A 20,582-nucleotide genomic window follows, 5' to 3' on the forward strand; every position below is an offset into this window, starting at 1 on the left:
ACAGCGCTACAGAGTCTGAGTAGTTAAACATGTTTTTGTTGTCATACTTTACCAATATCCTAAAAAACCTCTGAGGTTGACGATTACAATGCATTTACAACCACTGAGGTTAAGAGACGGTATAATGAGAGTATGACCAACTTTCCAACAACAGACAAGATACTCACAACCACATGGTCGTTCTAGAGGAGCACTGGGGTCAATCAGGCTTTTTCTTATCACGTAAACCCAACACTACTGAATTTTATCCTTAAATGTTTGTAAGAGTAAAACGGAAATAGCCCCTAGATCACTTACACATTTTCATAAAACTTCCTTAAGCGTTAGATATTTGGTCTCCGTAAGGACGCTGTAGAAGTACTTGTGGTTGCACAATATATATTTGTACAAATGGAACAACTTGTGCTTCAAGAGGTTGAAAGGTGATGACAACTGCGTCTAAACAATTTATGACTTTATAACCCACTTAAATTACAAACCAATAAATACACAGGAAATGAGAACTTCAAAAGACTACAACACGTTTTCCTTATTGCCCTATTGTCAAATATCATTGCTTTGGCGTCTGATAACATTAACAACAAAGCTTGTCATAGCAATCGTTATACACATATAAAAAGGCGGTGACACACTTTACGCTTGATGACACTAGTCAATAATCTCTGTGTGGAACCTCTGACACTTCCCACTAACGACGGCTGTGACTCTGGTAAGTGATGTTTACAGGCAATTTATAAAAGGAAATAGGGTTGGTTAATGCACTTTTATTACAATCCACGTGTGCTGATCCAAATGGAAAGGGAAATAGAGCAACCAGAGCAAAGCAATACAGTGATACTTTGAGACCGAACCACAGTACAAAAAGGGCATCAATATGTACAATATACTCATGTACAAAAAAAGATACTTTACACGCAGGTATGAAACAATCACACATCTTCCACAAGCTGGAGTAGTACAAAGACAACACAGGCAACAGTGTATAGTTTTAAAACAAAGGCTTGCACATACATGTATACCAACTTAATGTGTCCTCCCACACATACACTCATAATATACATTCTCTCTTCCCCGCTCACTCACACTTAACACACCACCAGACACAGACACACACATTTAGTGTTAAATAAGCATCAATTCGTTGATCTCTCTTTCGGGGTTCAGTCAGAATCAGACATGGAAGTCTGAACAGCATTCAAATGGCATCATGGACCAGGAAACAGTTTGAGAAGCTCCTGCAGAAGATTATTTCTTCTAGACTGTATCTCAGGCACTCCAAGGCAAGTCTTTAGGCCTCAAGAATAAATCAAGTCTGATGAGTCAGTCATGCAATCATGCATCTGCTGCCTCTCCTAGTTAATAAAGTCGAAGACGACAGTTGGACTTTTGACCCTCTTTCTTAGCAGCCATCGCTCCTCAGGTGTTTTCTGGTGCTATTTGAGCCCCTAAAGGTCATTAGGTCACCTCATTTTTACAACTGCCACAGTGACATAGTGCAAGAAACTGGAAACATGTCCCCCGTTGGCGAAAGAGTGCGAATAACACAAAATGAAATAGAGCTTTAAAAAAAAAGCTCCTCCGCAGGCCAAAAGTTCAAGGGTCAGGCTTCCAGTTCCTGGTTGTCTGTGTGGTGGATGCGGTTCAACTTCTCCCTCTCCCGGTTGGAAATGTCCAGTTTTGAGCCGTGGGGAGCCTTTAGTGCTGGAGACGGGTGAGAAGGTGCCGGGGAGGGCGGCAGCGTCAGCTCAATCTCCTCGTAGCAACGTGAGATCGGGGCCGGGGGCTGTGAGAGGGGGGCGGCAGGAGACAGGAGGGGGACGGGACGGTCCACGTTTCTGATGAGGTTGACAATCTCCCTCTGGTTGTTGATGCCTTCTTCCTGCGGGACGGCCTGCTGCTTTTTCCGCTTTCGATGGAGGTGTGAGAGGATGAAGGCGCAGGCCGCACAGCCGCAGACCATCACTAAAACTAAGACCCCGACCAGGATGATGTAGAAGCTGGCCCCCCCGTGTGTCGTGTCAGACATGGCACCTGCAGACACGGAGGCAGAGTAAGACCAGACTTCATAGAGATTTTGTATGTTTTAAGACACACACCCATTTTTTTTCTTACCTGGACAGTGCTGACCAATGCAGGGATTTTTGAGGTTCATGCACTCGTTACCGTAATAACCCTCGGGGCATGCACACAAGTATCTGCCCTCTGTGCTGTGACAAGGCGCCCCCCTGTGGCAAGGGTTGGGATTGCACATATCCACCGGCGCTTTCTGTGACGGAAATAAACAAAACAGTTGGGATTACTTTTATTTTGTCAGATCGGTGACGTAGTAAATATCGAAAGGGAAAGTTATTGTACTTCTCTTGTTGGAGAATTATCTGTAGATTTTGTTGGGGTACTATACTGGTAACCAGTCCCAATAAATTTAAGACATCTGCTTAATGTTTAACAAATTGAATGTATTAATTCTGTTTATCTTTTACGTATGTAGTTAATGTAAGAGCATCTCTACGTACCAAATGTCGGCTGGATTTTAGTAAACGGATGTATTTTGGAAGGAGTGAGCATTTCTTTGTATTAATTAGAATCTCATTATACTGCTCAAGTTGTGTGAGAGTTTGCAAACAGATGTTTTGGTATAGTTTAAACATGGGCTCTATACACCAATCACAAGGGAGAAAGGAAATGAGTTTAGTAGTATTAGTATTTCTCCAAATGGTTTTATGTACCTTGATGGTGCACTTTTTGTTATCAATATTCCTTTAAATCTCTTTGTAACAGCTTGACATCAAATATAGTGTCAATATAGGGTCAGTAATGTGAATGATTTTAGATTATATATGTTTTCATGATTTAATGAATTAATTATTTTCATTATGTATTCGACTATTCGATTTTTTCTATCATTATACCCTGATGCTTTCCAGATTGAATGGGACTTGGACGTCTTCCTCCCCATTAACTTTCACCACGTATGTCTTTCATTAAGATGACACGAATCTGCAGACTAAGCCAGCCTTAAACTAACATCTATGAAGGTTGACCAACCTCACAGAAGTCTCCTGAGTATCCTGTGGGACAGTTACACTTGACGGTCTTTCCATCCTGCTCCACACACTGTCCCCCGTGCAGGCAGGGGGCGCTGTCACAGGGAGTCAGACCAATCTGGCAATATTTCCCAGAGAAACCAGGTGGGCACGAGCATCTGGAGGCGGACATCTGGTCCTACATGGGACAGTATATAGCGCGTGTCACTCACAGCACGTATGAAAAAGAGGCAGCAACAAGAAGGACAAAGATTAAACCTTTGTTTTCCGAGTTGTGTAAGAATCTTAAGGTGTGCGATTGAAGACAATCAACGATAGAAAGCAGGTGACACTGTCACTGCAGTGAATGCCAGAGACTGAGAGGAAGACAGTGAAGCTGTCATATGCACAGAGGACATAAGCACCGGGACTCTCACCTCACAACGTCCACCATTCAAGCACAAACCCTGACAGCTGCTGTTCCCTAGAAATCAGAGAAAGCACAGACCATATTAATCTGTCACACGGTGAACTGATATGTCTGTGCTTACAGCAACAACAACATACAAAGTGAACAGACGCAGATTAATGATGTGGCCGAATTGTGTGCAACCAGGATGTCAGATTGGATTTTAAGGAGCAGGAGATAATATAAAAAAAGATGAAACTTCACACACTCCTTATGGTTAGTGTTACGTTTTTTGTGTGTTGCAGCGATTCCCTGTGACAGACGATTAATAGAACTGGCCTTTGAGTAAAATGATCTGCAGCCCACAGAGATCCTGTGCTGCAGGGGAACTGCTGTTTAAACACAATCCTCTGGAGATTCATCTTCATCTTCCTCTCCGGGCTGCACACAATCCTTCCTTCCTTCTTTTATTTCCTTATTTCCCCTTTATACTTACTGATGTCACAGTTGGGCCCCGTCCATTTGGGATGGCAGTCACACAGGTATCCACCTATCAAGTTGCGACAAGAGCGTGCGTGGACACATATACTCATTTCACACTCGTTGGTGTCTAAAGGGAGAAAGAAGAATTTTCGGATTAACATTTCATCTTTACTGTAGACATCACATCTGACGCCTCGTATACATCTAAACCACTTGGACTGAGCACTTGCTGCATTTGCTCCCATTTGATTCTACTTGGACAATATAGTACGTTACATTTAATTTAGCTGATGCTTTAATCCAATGCAACATTTAAATCGCAAATGATTTTGAACAAGCATATTACCCTATGCGGGAGTATAGCAACGTATACCATATGCATTATTGTTTATAGTTTATTGTTTAGGAGGTTATTATAAAGGCAAATTAAGTTACAAGCTCCACAAAGTGCTATTATCGACCAAATTTATAATAATGAAAAGCACCGCTGTAAACTCGGTCCCAACGATCTTCAGCCACCTGTTAAATTAAATTTTGGAGCGGATGATTGATCTGAACACTGCGGTGGGAAATCGCTGGGTGGACGCCAGCAGGACGCAGACAGAGAGGCTGCTCGGGCTGAATGTTGTGTTTACAAACAGCACATCCAAAGCAATGCCTTGCAGCATCTCCTCACATCTTCCCTGCACAGACCCCACTGCTGTACCGCTGCTTCCGTTACGTGCATTTGTGTCTCCTTTTCCCACCCTCTGTTCCACTGGCAATGTAAAAAGCCAGGGACCCCCTCGAGGGCTTGTCTCTGGCAGCAGGATTAGAAAGACACGCTGAATGGATAAAGAGGAAGCAGTTGGTCAGTTATAGGTAATCTAAACCTGTTTCAGTCAGTGAGAGGCCTGTTGGGATTTAGCAGAGTATATATGTGTGTGCGCGCGTGTGTGTTTTATCTATGAAAAAGCCTGTAGAGAAAATGTGGGGACAGAAGTTGGCTAATAAAAGAGTGGAACTGATAGAAAGTGAAATTGCTTTTCCCCATTGGAGGCTCTATTGATGCTCTGCCTCTAAGCTCAGTTTTATCACTTGCGTTAGAACACTTTGTATGTGTGTGTGTGTGTGTGTGTGTGTGTGTGTGAGCTACTGATCTGTGATGTGGAACTGTGGGGGATTATCAAGTGTCAGAGTGACATATCACTGTAACACAGAGGAGCAGGAGAGGCTGTCATCCTGAAATATGCCTCACTTTTTACTTCATAACCCGCGAGCCTCTGTATGGATTGTGTATATAGTGTATGCTCTCCGTGTATGTGTGTGTGTGTGTATTTGTGCGAACTGATCCTGTACACTATTTCCTCGTACACCAACAACAACCCGCTGGGAGTATATTTTCAATATGAGTGAACACGGCCCAAAGCGTGGAGACGGCACGTTTGGAGACTACTGATTCTCAGTCAGGGGGACTTGATACGAGAGTAAACAGGCGCCGGCCTTCTGTGTCTGTTTCATTTGTGCTACAAAAGAAAAACATAATCACAGTTTATGAAACCAGCTGTGAATTTCAGCTCGGATTGATTTAAGGTTTGGTGTTAAAACGGAATAGATTCCTTTGAGGATGATGAATATGAGATTTTCTCATTAATAGATATTTGTATACTGTATCCACAAGCTTTAATGATGAAAAATGATCATTGTTACAAAGAACCACAGTACGCTAAACTTCTCAGATTGCATTTCTTTCCGCCGGCGTTTTAGTCTTTGCTGTGGGCATTTGTCAGATGTAGGTTGAAATGTAATATTTGAGTGATTAGTTGTACAGTACAGAGTACAGACAACACTATTTGCATCTCAGTTTTCCAGTCTTTCTTTGCATACATTCCTTTTCATTAAGGCTTTTTAAAATGCTTGAAACCAATTTTTGCATAATATATCACCATACTGAAAATATATGTGAAATGAAAATATTTAAACCGCTGTCAAACCCGTGTACTGTGTTCCATAAGTCATAAGACAAAACCTTCACTAACTAGTCCCACTGAAAGCTCCCAAACAGCTACTCAATGGGCCGTGTGGTGTGACTGTTTTTTTCAATCACAACTTTGAACCAGACATGAATCAGAAAGTCTTAAAGTGTACAAAGAAATGTACACGACACAAATGTACACTTTCATTACTCCACCGAGTAACAGCTACTGAACGGAGTCCGTAGAATGACATAACTATTATCATCGCGGCTAAAAGACGACACTGAATCATAGCGAGCACCACTCTTTGCCTCGATCACAGTACTCTGAAGAGGACGTAGACACTGACCCAGCTGGCACGTCCTGCCGGTCCACCCGGGCGGGCAGACGCACCGGTATCCTCCAGGAGCCTCCTGACACGTTGCTCCACGGCCACAGGGGCTCCGATCACACTGCCTCACCGCTGGGAAGAGGAAATATGGCATGTGAACAACTGCACTGTGTAGTGGGACTGTGTGTGTGTGCATACCAAAGAGACATTTTGTGTGTCACTGAGTGTGCGATCTGTGGCGTTGGCATGCGAATGCTTCAGCGGGCCGTGTTTTCATTCTCTATTCTGCTGCTCTGGTGTCTGTGCAAACAGCGATAAACAAATCATCTGGCGCACGGACACGGCCGTCACCTCAAAAAGTGGGGAAAGGTGGAATCTAAATAAATGGAAGCAGGGGTGGGGGGAAAAAAAAGGAGAGACAGAGAGCTAATTAGAGAGAAAAAGGGCTGCCATGCCTGATTCCGCTTCTGTGAGGAGGAATTAAAAACTGACAAAGAAATGTGAGGAGCACAGACAGAGAGAAGCGCTCATATTAAGAGTTAACCATCCCTGACTTGCTATTACACAAAGCATATTTGCGCATTTGGGCCATCGTCATTTTTCCCCCATGCAGGAACCTGTGCCATGCATATTTTAGTCAAGAGCTCTCTGTCTCATGACCTTTTGTCATGTACCTCACCCTGCAGAGAAACCATTTTCAAACCCCATGACCCTGACTCCAATAATAACCCAGCCAAGATGGCAGCACGTCCACCAGAACTAGATGAGGAATGCATAACAAACATAAAAGCCTTGATTGATTATTTATATATATGCGTCTAAGTCTGTAAGCTGTGTTGCGGTTATAGTCATTCTCTCCAATCCTGACAATCCTCTCACTGCGTATCTCCCAAGAGACGCCCCCCACAACACACACACACACACACACACACACACACAGACAGATCGCCTCTGGAAACAAATAACAGGGGCAAAAATAAACTAGACCTTTATTATTCTGTTTGTGCCTTCTCTGTTCTTTCAGGCCAGCGTTGTTTGCCCCGATCGAGACAGACACCGAGTCCATGACTGACGGTTGTGACAGCTCAGTTGTAACTTTATCCACGCTGTAAAACGGGGTACGTGGTGTGAGGGCTGCTACAAAATGTAATGTGTGAATCGGGGATCCAGATGGGGACAGATCGAACTTTGTGACAGTGCATGCAAAACATTTTCTCTATCTGTTGATGCTTATAAAAGTGTATTTTAGTGTGACTTAGGAAAGAGGCTCCTCAAGGTCAATTTAAAGGGACATTTAAAGGGGCTTTTGTATTTACACTGAAATGTAACTTTATTTGTAATTAAGACTAACTAACAAATAACAAAAACATGTTATGTATTGTGGGGATGTGGAACCTCAACAATATTATCCAAGAATGGGGCGGATAATGAGATTTGGATCCTGGGAATCCTGTATGATCTGATGTTTCCTAACTTGAATCTACTTTCCATTAAAAGTCATCTTTTCAGATATCTCTAAAACTTATTTTAGAGATATCATGGGAAATTATTTGAGTTTAATTCAACCTTGAATGAAATATTTTTTCAATACGAGGATGTACCTCTATCTTTAACGATTCATTATTTAGTATTATTCTACTATTATTAAATTATTATTTAATCCCGCCACACTTCTACACTCTTATAAAACTTGAACTTGAATTATATGACAAGGTGACCAGGTTTTTTGTCAGAAATCCTGCTGTTAAAAGTCAAAACCAGTTCGCACGCCATGTCGTTATCGGACAGCCGGTGTTACTGGTAGCAGAGTCTTTGGAAGGTCCAAAGTTAGACAGTCAAGCATTGTGTATTTTTAGAAGAAGCATCAGACAACTGTACAGCAAACTAATGTCCCCAAACGGATGAGGACAAACGCCAACAACAACATATCATTCCTGTTCTGAACACCAGTGTGTATTGTCATGCTGGTTAGCGTTGGTCTCATGTTCCTCGCTGAGCAAACACACTCTGATAACATTACATTCATTTGGCAGACGCTACGGTCCCAAACAACTTCCCCCATGAATGCACATCATGAGGGAACAGGATGTCGCCTCACAAATTCCCACGTGTGGAACTAAAGTCTGCTAACATTCACTTAGTAGTTTGTTCCGTCTTCACGATCCGCATTGTGTTTCGATCGAGTCATTTATCCAATTGTTTTTCTTTTATATGCCACGAGCACCCACTCATTGAGCAGAGCCAAAGCCACACCTGTCGGACCAGGTGCTTGTGACGCACTCTGCTGACATTTGCAAACTAATCCACCTCATCTGCATCAAAGTCTGGACGTACTTTAATGCAGGACATTGTGTCCCAATAAGAGACACCAGATAATGAGCCCTTGATTCACTGCCATAAAAAATACATAATGAACACACCGGTTCACCTCTTTCACAGTTAATCAATATTGTTCAAAGATGCTCTGCTTCACCTTTTCTTGGCAGTGTAAATACTATTCACACACACACTCACAAACACACACACACAAAGCCGAGAACAGGGCGAGGCGGACCACTGATTGCCGTTTGTGCTCCGGCTAATTTAGCTTCCTCTGTTTGATTGATTAGAGTAACCGACTGGCTTTTATCCAATTACTACAAATCAGTCTGTGTGTGTGTCTGTGTGCGTGTGTGCGTGTGTGTGGCAATGGCAATCACCATCAGCGCAGATGTGTCCGGTCCATCCGTCGGTACAAGTGCAGCTGAAGCCCGTTGGGTCTTCCACACAGGTGGCTCCATTCACACACGGTGACGACAAACACGCATGTTCCACTGACGGAGGAGGAGATGAGCACAAAGACGGATGACACATACGTACGTGTGGATGTGGACAGATGTGTGCTTGTGATACACAATGAGCACTTTTTCTATGTCACTTCAGACAATTGAGTGACATTATTGCATCATAACGTATTTGTCATATATATATGTCATATATATTTGAGAATTTGATTTATATTATTATTACTTACAAGATCTTGTATAGTCAACTAAAGAACTCAAATGGATTTTTAATGAATAGATTATAAATGTTTGCCTTTGGGTTTCATCTGTAAAGTTATTTCTGAATTATTATTTTTTTTGCTGTTTATATTGATGCGTTTACTATTTTCAACATTCCAAATTTGAGCCCCACTTTTGCTTCATGTTGCATAAAATAGTATCTCTCTCATTTTGCATGGGCTTCTCTTGAATTTGTGAAAACAAACAACCATGATTTCAATTTCATATTGCTGTACCTTTGTATTTGAATAATTTGTTTTCTTGGCCAGGATCCAAAAACTTACCAATGTCACAGTTGCGTCCTCTGAAACCATCCCGGCACTCACAGTGGTACGCGTTTGGCTCCGTGTTGGTGCAGGTCCCACCATTCTTACATGGCTGGTGGGTGCCACAGTAGTTCAGATCTGGAGTCATAAAGTGCTATACTTAGCATAATAGTATACGTTTATATTTCAGTTTAAAACAGAAGATAAAAAAAGTTTAAAGGCAACAAAAGATACAGGAATAAGGAGGAAGAACGATCCAGGTTAACTTCAGTTTGTCGCGCGCGCACACACACACACACACACACGCAGAAGTCCAGGTTCGGTGTGACGACTGTGCAGGTCAGTAGCTGCAGAGCCCGTTGCTTCCGGTGTTCAGGCTGATTCCAGCTTCCTGTGGTAATCTCCTCCATGCTTACAGGCGCTTTATCTCACAATGGCTCTTTAATGAGTCTTTCAGAATACACAAAAAACCCCATTGGACTCCACCTGAGTCTGAGAGCCCGTCCCCGCTCGCATCCACCCTACCCGAGGCTATCACCTTTCCTCCGTACAATACACCGTCCCCTGGGCTCCCGGATCCCAGCGCCCGCACTGGTAAAGAGGCGGGAGGTGTGCTGTTATATTCTGCAATAACAATTGTATAATAATAACTACCATGTGTGGTGGGAAAGGTTTGAGTGTTGTGTGTGGGGCCGGGGGGCTTGAAGCCTTTAAGGACCTTTGTCTTCTCTCATGCAGAGGATCCGTGCACGGGAAAATGTGTAAAGAACCACGCCTGAAAAACGGACACTATTGTCTTCAAACCTCTTTCATCTATACGCGGGTGACACGTCTGTATTCACAGAGTTTCGCTGTGTAAAACAGTGCTTCTATTAAATGCTAACAGTAAAATAAAAAAACTGGGCCTTTTTTTCCATTCTTAAATAAAAGAAATACCGTTTAACTTCTGTCTCGTGTCATACCTTTGTCACACAGCAGTCCTCCCCAGTTGACGTCGCACACACACTGCCAGGGCTCGCCGCAGCTTCCGTACACACAGCCGGGGAACGTCACGCACTGGTCACACAGAGGGCCCTTCCAGCCATAGTGACACCTAGCGAGAAGGAAGAACAACCAAACGCTTGCTCGTGCCGCCTTGTAGGATTCATGGTGACTGTTCTTAACATTAGTCATTTTTGTGTGCATGCTTTGGTAATGTCCAGTTAAATTAATCAATCAAATGTGGCTCTGGTATCTGCCACTGTAGATCTAGACAGGAAACCTTTAAAACAATGGATACTTAACCGCAGGCAGTAATATGCAGCGGTTTTCACATCAGTATTTTTAAGAGTGACTCGGGTCATGTCTGAGTGGAAATAGCACCGGCCTGTTGATGCAACATGTCCGTGGGATTCAAACTCTAAACCTGACAATGGTTAAAAAAACAACTCAGCGTGAGGTGACGCAGTTTGGTTGCACACCACACAGAAAGTGAGTGCTTAGAAAAGGTTCAGTAAATAACAGTAGGCTTCATATCCATGTATTTTGTTTAACATGTTGCTGTCGATTGTATTGAATTTAGTTAAATTCCAGTTTCCCCTGAAAGTGGTTGCTTATAGCGCGGTTACTTGCACATCATGGCATTGATATTGAACATGTGACATGTCATTCAGCCGTGGCGTCTACCATGCTCATGCCTACAGTTAAAAGAACTTTCATTCAGCGTTCTTTGGACTCACTCGCATTCTCCAGGTGCAGTGCAGTTGCCGTGGGTCTGATGACAACCCTGCCGACACACCGCTGCCAACAAAACACACAGAAGGGAAATTATTAGAGGCTAGAAGTGACGTTCAATGGAGTGACTGGGCATTAAAACCCGCAATCCACACGAACACATCTGGATCTCTACCAGGTATTTTCATAAAACCTACATCACCTCAAAAAAATCTCAATATAATCTCAATATGTGCCCGCGACATTATTTAGTTTGGCTACTCAGAGTTTCCAGACGTACTAATCCTCCCTTGTCTCCAGTAACCTGCAGGGGGTAACAGAGGGAACTCGGCTCATTTTTACAGACTTCCTGCACCTCTGCAGTCCAATCAGCGACCTGCTGGGGAGGAGGTCGTATTTCGTGAGACAGCGGCGGGATGGGCAAGGCTGCAGGATGTCCGTAAACTAGCTGCGCGTCCTTCGGGCTTCCCTCCGTTCACTTTTACCATCGCAACACGATGGCAGCACTCGGAGGTCACGCGATGAGGTCATCCAGCACATGAGTCACTGACGAGAGAATGATCCTCCCTACACACACTGCGAAGCCAGCTGACACGCGTTTACTGATGTGTAGCTGAGTCTTATGTGGCCAAGCGAGTTTCAGAAAGTGAAGCCACTCATGAGGCCGATCTTCACTTGGTCAATGAGCTGTTTGAGATCCAGATGTAGATTTTAGGGTTAGTATTGCAGATATTTGTGTACGAAAGAATCCAAAACAGCACACGTAATAAAAGTTGATGATACTGGCTCAGCGGTCAAGTTTATTTTCACAGCACTTAATCACAATGATAGTTTAAAAAGGATTCAGAGGTCAAAAACCAAAAAGGACCACATGGAACTTTAAAGGAAACGCCTCCTGGGAAAGTAGGAAAATAAATGAAAAGCAAAAACATTTTCTGTTTGTTCTCAATAGTGGCCTCAAGTCACCCTCAGGGAAATATTAGCTAAATATTATCCAGCAACAAACCTTTCCCCAAATATATGTACATGTCAGTCATCCTCTAAACCGCTGCTCCTTCAGAGGGCAGCGGGGGGACTGGAGCCCAACAGGGCGAGACGAGTCGCCAGTCAATCTCAGGGCTGACGTAGAGACGCACAAGATGTCCATCTCCCATTCACACGCCTACGCGCAATTTCACCGTGTAACCCATCTGCATGTCTTTGGACTGTGGGAGGAACCCGGAGAACCCGCAGAGAACCCGTGCAGGCAAGAGGAGAACATGCAAACGCCACACGGAAACACCCCCACAGGAAGGGTTTGAGAGCTTCTCACCGTGAGGCGACTGTTTCTGTGTTTACCATTTTAAATCAAACTCTGTAAGCAAGCAGTACCTGAGAAACACCCTTTTTAGTTTATTAATTACAAATTCCACAGTTTATCGTTTGTGAAACACATTCATTTTCACTATCAGGTCTCCACCATATATGAACATTTTAAAATCACCCATTAATAATTATACTGTATAGTTACTTGATTGTAGCTAAACCATTTATTTTCATATCTTAAAATATATTTCCAATTTCTCTTTAAAGCACTTTGGTATACATTTGTTCTGCAATGAGATATATTAATATATTCTTAACATTATATGAGAGTTTTCTGAAAACAATGTTATAAATTTGAATGTATTTAAATATAGCATAGCATTAGCATTTTATTTTATTTTATTACTACCGCCAAGTCAAATTCCTTGTATGTCTGACATATTTTGGCAATAAATGTTTCACGATTCCTGAAATATGTTTAAATATCTTAACTGTGTTCTTTTTCCACTGCAGGCACATTTTGGTTTCCATTTATGGTCGAGTGGCAAATAATTGAAATGTGTATGTGTCTTGTGGCAATCCACGGGTGTGGGCAAAAAGAATCTGCTGGGAGTCACGAGTGGTTGCACAAAAAAGGTTTGATTTATTTCTAAACGTCCAAACAAAAAGAAAAAAAAGCCAAAGTAAGTTCTTCCTCTTTGGAGGGTTTGGGTCCTTCGGTCCCGCTCGACGGTCCAGCACTCGATCTCCTCAGTCTAGTTCTCCCTGGCTGTTGGAACGGTTGGTCCTTTATAGTGGGGCCCACCTTCATCAGCCTCATGAGCCGCAGCTGTGCCGCTCGTTGTCTCCCGGGGGGGGGCGGGGCGTATCCCCTTTTAGTCACCTGACCTTGGTGCTGATTGGTGCTCCTAGGGACCTGCACCCGTGGGTTGCCACAACTCCCCCACCCCAGCAGAAAGCCGGGACCCCGCCGTCCCGCCCACATACAAACGTCCCGCCGGGACAGTGCATCCGCGTTAGCATGTTCCTTCCCTGGTCGGTGCTCCACCGTGAATTTATAGTCCTGGAGGGTCAGGAACCAGCGGGTGACCCTGGCGTTGGAGTCCTTTGCCTGCGCCATCCATTTCAGGGGGGCATGGTCGGTCACCAGGGTGAAACTCCGCCCCAGGAGGTAGTAGCGAAGCTTGTCCAGTGCCCATTTTATGGCGAGCGCCTCCTTCTCCACAGTAGAGTAAGCGCGTTCGTTTGGCAGAAACTTTCGGCTGATATACATCACCGGGTGCTCCTCTCCGTCTCGTACCTGAGATAGTACTGCGCCCAGTCCCACTTCCGACGCATCTGTGTGGACTAGGAATGGGAGAGAGAAGGCAGGCGTTACTAGCACCGGTTTGGTGCACAAAGCCTGTCGTAGGCACTCAAAGGCCCCGTTAGCTTCGGTGTTCCATTTGACCTTGTCCGGCCCCCGTTTTCTCGTCAGGTCATGCAAGGGGGCTGCCATAGTTGCGTAGCGGGGAATGAACCTCTGGTAATACCCCACCAAACCTAGGAATGATTTGACCTGGCGCTTGGTCTTGGGTCTTGGCCAGCTGAGAATGGCCTCTACCTTGGCATCCTGGGGTCGCACGTTGCCCCGTCCTATGCGGTAGCCCAGGTAAGAAGCTTCCTCTAGGCCCAGCCGGCACTTCTTTGGGTTTGCCGTGAGGCCTGCCCCGCGAAGGGCCCCCAGAACAGCTCTCAGTCGGCTCAGGTGAGTCTCCCAGTCGTCGCTGTGAATTACAATGTCATCGATATAGGCGGCGGCATACCCTTGGTGCGGCCGGAGAATCTTGTCCATTAACCGCTGGAATGTGGCGGGGGCTCCATGGACACCAAAGGGCAACACGGTGTACTGATATAGGCCTTCGGGGGTGGCGAAGGCCGTCTTCTCTCTGGCCCGAGTTGTCAGCGGCACCTGCCAGTAGCCTTTGGTGAGGTCCAAGGTGGAGATGAAACGGGCCGTTCCCAGCCGGTCTATCAGTTCATCCACCCTGGGCATAGGATAGGCATCGAACTGGGAGGCGTCATTGAGTCTACGAAAGTCATTGCAAAAACGGTACGAGCCATCTGGCTTGGGCACCAGTACCACTGGGCTGGACCAGGCACTGTGGGACTCCTCAATGACCCCCAGCTGGAGCATTCTACTCACCTCCTGCCTGATGGCCTCTCTCCTCGCCTCGGGGACACGATACGGCTTCACCCGAACCGTTACTCCTGGCTCGGTCCTTATGTCATGGGTGGCCACGGCGGTCCTGCCCGGCAGGTCGGAGAAGACATCCAGGTGCTGCCACACTACCTCACGTAGGTCTTGCAGCTGACTCGGGCTGAGATGGTCTCCCATGGGCACATTCGGTAACGGGATCCGAGCGGTAAGGGCCGGGGTGGGTTGCGCCGGCGGTCCTGGAAGACTCTGCCATTTTTTAAGAAGGTTAACATGGTAGAGTTGTAGGGGCCTGCGCCGGCCAGGCTGACGTACCTGATAGTTGGCTTCATTGACCCGTGTCACCACCTCATAGGGTCCCTGCCACTTAGCCAGGAACTTGCAGTCTGCGCTGGGGACCAACACAAGAACGCGTTCTCCTGGTTGGAAGGCACGTACCTGGGCACCCCGATTGTACACTCTGGCTTGGGCCTGCTGTGCCTGTTGCAGGTGTTCCCTCACTACTGGCCAGACTTGGGCCATCCGGGTCCTCATTTGGTCCACGTGCTCGATGATGGTGCGATGGGGTGAAGGCTGACTCTCCCAGGCTTCCTTAGCGATGTCTAAAAGTCCGCGGGGTCTTCTCCCGTACAGCAGCTCGAACGGGGAGAACCCTGTGGACGCCTGAGGCACTTCTCTTACCCCAAACAGAACGTAGGGTAGCAATTGGTCCCAGTTCTTCCCATCGGCCTCCATTACCTTCTTAAGCATCCGTTTTAGCGTCTGGTTGAACCGTTCTACCAGGCCGTCCGTTTGGGGGTGATAAACTGATGTTCGTAGTTGCTTCACCTGTAGCAGTCTTAACATTTCTTTTAAAACCCTTGACATGAAACAAGTGCCCTGGTCAGTGAGGATTTCCTTTGCTATTCCTACCCTACTGAACAATAAGAACAATTCTTTACCCACCGCTTTGGCGGTGGCAGCTCGCAGTGGTAGAGCTTCCGGGTATCTGGTTGCATAGTCTATGATCACTAGGATGTATCGATGACCCCTACTAGTTTTGGGCAGTGGACCTACAATGTCCATGGCAAGTCGCTCGAATGGTTCTTCGATAATTGGCAGGGGGATTAGCGGGTGCCTCACTGAGGGCCGGGGGGCCACTAGTTGGCACTCTGGGCAGCCGGCGCAATAATCCACGACTGCCCTTTTCATGCCGGGCCAGTAAAACCGGGTTTCTATCCTCTCCCGTGTCTTATCCATCCCTAGGTGAGCGCCCATAAGGTGGGAGTGGGCCAGATACAATACCTTACTGGTGTAGGGGCGAGGGACTACTAACTGTTCGACTGTCTGCCCTCCTTTCTGGCACATCCTATACAGCAATGAATTTTTTGTAACAAAGAAGGGGTAAGACAAGGCACTCACCGGGTCGATGGGCTGTCCGTCGTGGGCGAGCACCCGAGCCCAGGCGTGTTTCAGGGTGTCGTCTTCTTTCTGGGCTGTAGCAAACTGGCCCTTTCTGTTCCCCATCCCGTCCGCGACTAAGGGGAATTCTGAGAACTCCGTAAGGCTCCCGCCCTCCCCCCCTCTGGGGATTTGGGATCCCTCCGTAGCGGTGTCCGTATCGGGGGTTCGGCCCCCCGCCCGGTTGGAGCCTCCTGGTGCAGTCGAAGGCGAGGGGGGAAGGGGTCTTGCCTCTTCCGGGGGGCCCTCGTCGGACGAACCGGACGGAGCGTGGGCCGCACAGGCAGCCCTGGGTCTCCCGCGTCGGATGGGTCTTGGCTGGGAGGCCCTATCGTGCCCTCCCCTCGGTCGCAGACCCCAAAATCTCTCAAAAATGGGGCAGTCGCGTCCAATGATCATGGGGACCGGGAGGTCGGGAACCACCCCAGCCCGTATGGAAAAAGATCCCCGGGGGGTACACACCTGGATCCATCTCGTGGGATATGCCTTGAGGTCCCCATGGACGCAGGTCACCTCGATGCGTGGCCCCTCTTCTCCTTCCGCCCACTCAGGGCGGATCAGGGTAACCACACTACCCGAATCTATCAGGGCTGAGGTGTCCTGGTTCCCGACCCGAACCGGCACAGTTGCGGCGCCGGGTATTGGGGGGGTCCAACAGGTAGTCATGAGGCACCTCCCTGGGCGGTGCTGTTCCTCCGTGCTGGCGGAGGGCATGGGCACATCGCCCGCAGGGCACTGCCGGGCAATATGTCCTAACTGGCCGCACGAAAAACATCTCCACTCAGACCTGTCGGGTGTTGGGCGCGGAGCGGTTCTCGGAGCCGGGCGAAGAAGGGTTGCTGATGGCCGGATCGGAGCCCGTCCCTCAAGGCCTCGGGGAGCAGGGCATGTCCCCGCCGTCATCTGCTGGCTGACCCGATGGTTCTCCAGTAGGTTAATCAGCTCGTCCACCGACGCGGGGTGGTTCTGGGCTGCCCATCGCTTGGCGTCGAGAGGCAGGGCCCGGATGCAGCGGTCCATAACGACGCGGTCGATGGCAGCTGGACCCTCCCCGGTCACCAACCAGCTACGGGTAAGCCTCCCCAGGCGCACCACCTGGCTCCGCACGGGACCCTGGGGGTCGTACACCCAATCGTGGACCCGCTGGGCGCGGCCGGCTAAATTGTGCCCATAGTGGGCCAGGATGGCCCCCTTCAGCGTTGGGTAGTCTGTAGCCTCCCTGGTCCCGAGGTCTTGGTACGCCCTCTGGGCGTCCCCTGTCAGAAAAGGCGCCAGAATGTGTGCCCACCTGTCTTCCGGCCAGCCTTCACGTTCTGCCGTTCGTTCGAAGACCTCAAGGAAGGCCTCCACATCGTCTCCGGGGGTCTGCTTTGTGAGTAGAGCTGTTGGGGACGCGTGAGGGGCCCTTGGGGTTAAGTTCTCAGCCAGCCGGTCGAATGTCCCCTGAAGGGCTGCCATGCTCTGCACCTGCTGCGCCTGGGCTTGGAGAAGCCTGGCCATCGCGGCCTCCATTGCTTCTCCCATAGTCTCCTGCTTTCGGGGTTACGGCGGTGGAACTAAAGAATCGCCCGCATCCTCCACCATATGTGGCAATCCACGGGTGTGGGCAAAAAGAATCTGCTGGGAGTCACGAGTGGTTGCACAAAAAAGGTTTGATTTATTTCTAAACGTCCAAACAAAAAGAAAAAAAAGCCAAAGTAAGTTCTTCCTCTTTGGAGGGTTTGGGTCCTTCGGTCCCGCTCGACGGTCCAGCACTCGATCTCCTCAGTCTAGTTCTCCCTGGCTGTTGGAACGGTTGGTCCTTTATAGTGGGGCCCACCTTCATCAGCCTCATGAGCCGCAGCTGTGCCGCTCGTTGTCTCCCGGGGGGGGGCGGGGCGTATCCCCTTTTAGTCACCTGACCTTGGTGCTGATTGGTGCTCCTAGGGACCTGCACCCGTGGGTTGCCACAGTCTAAACCATGACGATAAGTATCCTGCATTTGTTTTGCTCAGATAATGAATTAACAAATTGCGCAACAAAGCAACAATAATCATGATGCAGATTTGGTGAAAATGAATAGTTTGGTTTTTCAGAGACATGCACTTTCTTTTAGAGAGTTAGATTTTAAAAAACTTTCATGTACGTAGTAAATGTGAAGCTACTGCTGGCAGCTGGTTAGCTTAGCATAAGGACAGAACAGATAGCTTGGCTGTGTCCAAAGGCTAGGAGCAGTTAGTTTGGTGTCATTGGGGTTAAACGGGACACATTCTGTCCTGTACTGTAACACACCTCAGATCAAAATGTCCTCTCTCACCTTCTTTGCACTCCGGCCCCGTCCAGCCCTCCATGCAGACCTTGGAGCCGTTGGGGTCACAGATGAAGTGTCCGACGAAGTCATCCCGGGCCCTGCACAGCTTGTTGCAGAAAGGGCCGTAGTAATTTGAATCACAGCGAAAGCGAAGCCGGTAATCCAGAGTGAGAGGCCGACCGTGATGACGGTACGTCTGCCACTGTACCCCAGAGTTCAGCATGGAAGAGAGGAGGACTCGCTCAATCAACTGACCTGAGGGAGTGGGGACGAAGGACAGATTTAGAGTACAACACAGTAGAAAAGATTGAGCTTGCAGCAACCACGGTGACATTCGATTACCATATTACTTTTTAAACACAGTTTCAGAGCAACGTTTTTTTTGCCACCCGGAGAAGCAAGGGACTACACCCCCTTCTTCTTTTGATTCGACTCTTGAAACAAAGGTCTCTTTCATACGATAAACACAGCTTCATCAGCTGTTGCAAACCTGTTGTTGAGCAACTATTGTACAATTAAAATTTAGAGCTTATTCAGTAATAACAGCTCCCTAATGCAGGAAACAATACTGATGAGCGTGTTTATACTAAACCAATACTATAATGATATGCTAAAGGGAGGGGAGCTGCAGAGTGGGTGTGGGTAGCCCCCCCCCCCATCACATGAAGTGCAGCAGTAAAGTTACCACTTAGCACTGACAGCTATTTTAGGCAAGTAAACACATGCAATTCAAATGTCTGTGTTGTGAAAAGAGTTTTCCTTTCTACATAATGATGTGAAGCTGGGATTATGTATTATCTGGAACAGAGGAATGTTGCGGAGGACAGGTCAAAATTAAGAGTAAGATGCATTTTCACACATATGGGTGTTTTGGTCCGGGTACATACAGGTACATCAATTGGCATCACGGCACTTGAGCAGGCAGCGAGGCTGCAGGAAGCAAACTGAAGTTCCATCATGAATACTGATGCAGACAAGAAGCCCACACTGTGGGAACAGTGGCGTCCTGAACACCAGAGGAGGACCAGAGGAGGCCCGGGGCGGCGCTGCTGCTCCTGACCCCCAGAGGGGATTTCCCAGAGGCGCCGTCATCTCCAACTCAGTTATGATCTCCTCTGGGTGTTATCTGTGTGTGTGTTTGTGTTTGTGCACGTTTGACAGAGTCAAAGAGGAAGGGAAGTAGCTAATAGCGCACAGACCTAGCAAACGGCCTGATGGGGAGATGAGGTCACTGCAGTTTCACACAAAGGAATGAAAACAGAGTGACACAGCGGCCGCTGTGAATGTGTTTGTGTCTGTGTGAGTGTTTCGGGGCCCGAGTGTGTGTTTAAGAGAGGATATGGCAAAGGGCCGACGCTGAGCAGCACGTTAGCTCAGCTCCATCGCCCCTCTGCATGCAGTCGACACAAGGGTTCAGTTTTCTAAACGCTCATCACGCTACTGCCGTGCTTATTTTACGACTCTGCCATGTCAAAGAGCCAATTCCATCGTCACCAGAATTTCTCTGACAGGGAACAGCCGATGCACGGAGAAGAAAAAAATAACCACACTAACAGCCGGCACAGCAGGGAAGGTGTGAAACAGAATGAGATTTCCTCTCTAATGTGATTACATTACAAGTGAGCATAAGTTGGAAGACGAATGGCAAGCAGGGTGAATAGTAGATGGCAAAGAAACAGCAGCAACAAGAAGCCCTGTTGCAGTGACCGGAAAGCAGAGTCAATATAAGTAGCGGACACGCAGGAACTCTCTGCAGGTAGCATAACACTTAAATCCCTTTCTCTGGCCTCCTGTGATTGTTAGCCGCTGCCTGCCCTTAACATCGGCTGAGAAAACACTGCAGGAGAGAAAGCGCTTCCTTCTGCCGGCCTTTCCACATCGCCAGAAGCCACAAATCAATACAGTAGATCTATGGAAGCAAATAAATCAGCTGGATGGTGTTTGTGTCCCTCTTAGATTTGAGGGTGATTCTCAGAGCGGCCCGATTTTTGTTTTTGACTCTGTGGTAAGATGTTGCGATGAGATGATTCTAATCTGAATGAAAACACTAAGTCAACACAAGTTGAATTTTTGGAGGGAAATATTGTTTTGATTATTTTATTGAATTTCCCTTTCTCTCCATCGAA

The 20,582-nt window shown here is 47.1% G+C and overlaps 1 protein-coding gene across 2 annotated transcripts in view; it reads right to left on the reverse strand.

Annotated features, from left to right (window-relative positions):
* Positions 1-744: 744 nt before the first annotated feature.
* LOC120825582 (uncharacterized) overlaps positions 745-20,582 on the reverse strand; it is a 43,504-nt gene continuing 23,666 nt past the window's right edge. Inside the window, exons 4-14 of one of the 2 annotated variants that reach the window (XM_040187261.2) lie at positions 18,463-18,711; positions 11,230-11,290; positions 10,474-10,604; positions 9,530-9,649; positions 8,901-9,014; positions 6,220-6,333; positions 3,929-4,042; positions 3,461-3,507; positions 3,046-3,222; positions 2,113-2,266; positions 745-2,031 (exon numbers count right to left, since the gene is read on the reverse strand). In XM_040187261.2, coding sequence (XP_040043195.2) covers positions 1,601-2,031; positions 2,113-2,266; positions 3,046-3,222; positions 3,461-3,507; positions 3,929-4,042; positions 6,220-6,333; positions 8,901-9,014; positions 9,530-9,649; positions 10,474-10,604; positions 11,230-11,290; positions 18,463-18,711 — 1,712 coding nt within the window. In that variant the 3' untranslated portion in view covers positions 745-1,600. The remainder of the gene's footprint in view (positions 2,032-2,112; positions 2,267-3,045; positions 3,223-3,460; positions 3,508-3,928; positions 4,043-6,219; positions 6,334-8,900; positions 9,015-9,529; positions 9,650-10,473; positions 10,605-11,229; positions 11,291-18,462; positions 18,712-20,582) is intronic. The other variant, XM_040187279.2, reaches the window with a different exon arrangement.

The sequence above is a fragment of the Gasterosteus aculeatus genome, chromosome 1, assembly GCF_964276395.1.
Source record: "Gasterosteus aculeatus chromosome 1, fGasAcu3.hap1.1, whole genome shotgun sequence".
NCBI classification, from domain to species: Eukaryota; Metazoa; Chordata; class Actinopteri; order Perciformes; family Gasterosteidae; genus Gasterosteus; species Gasterosteus aculeatus.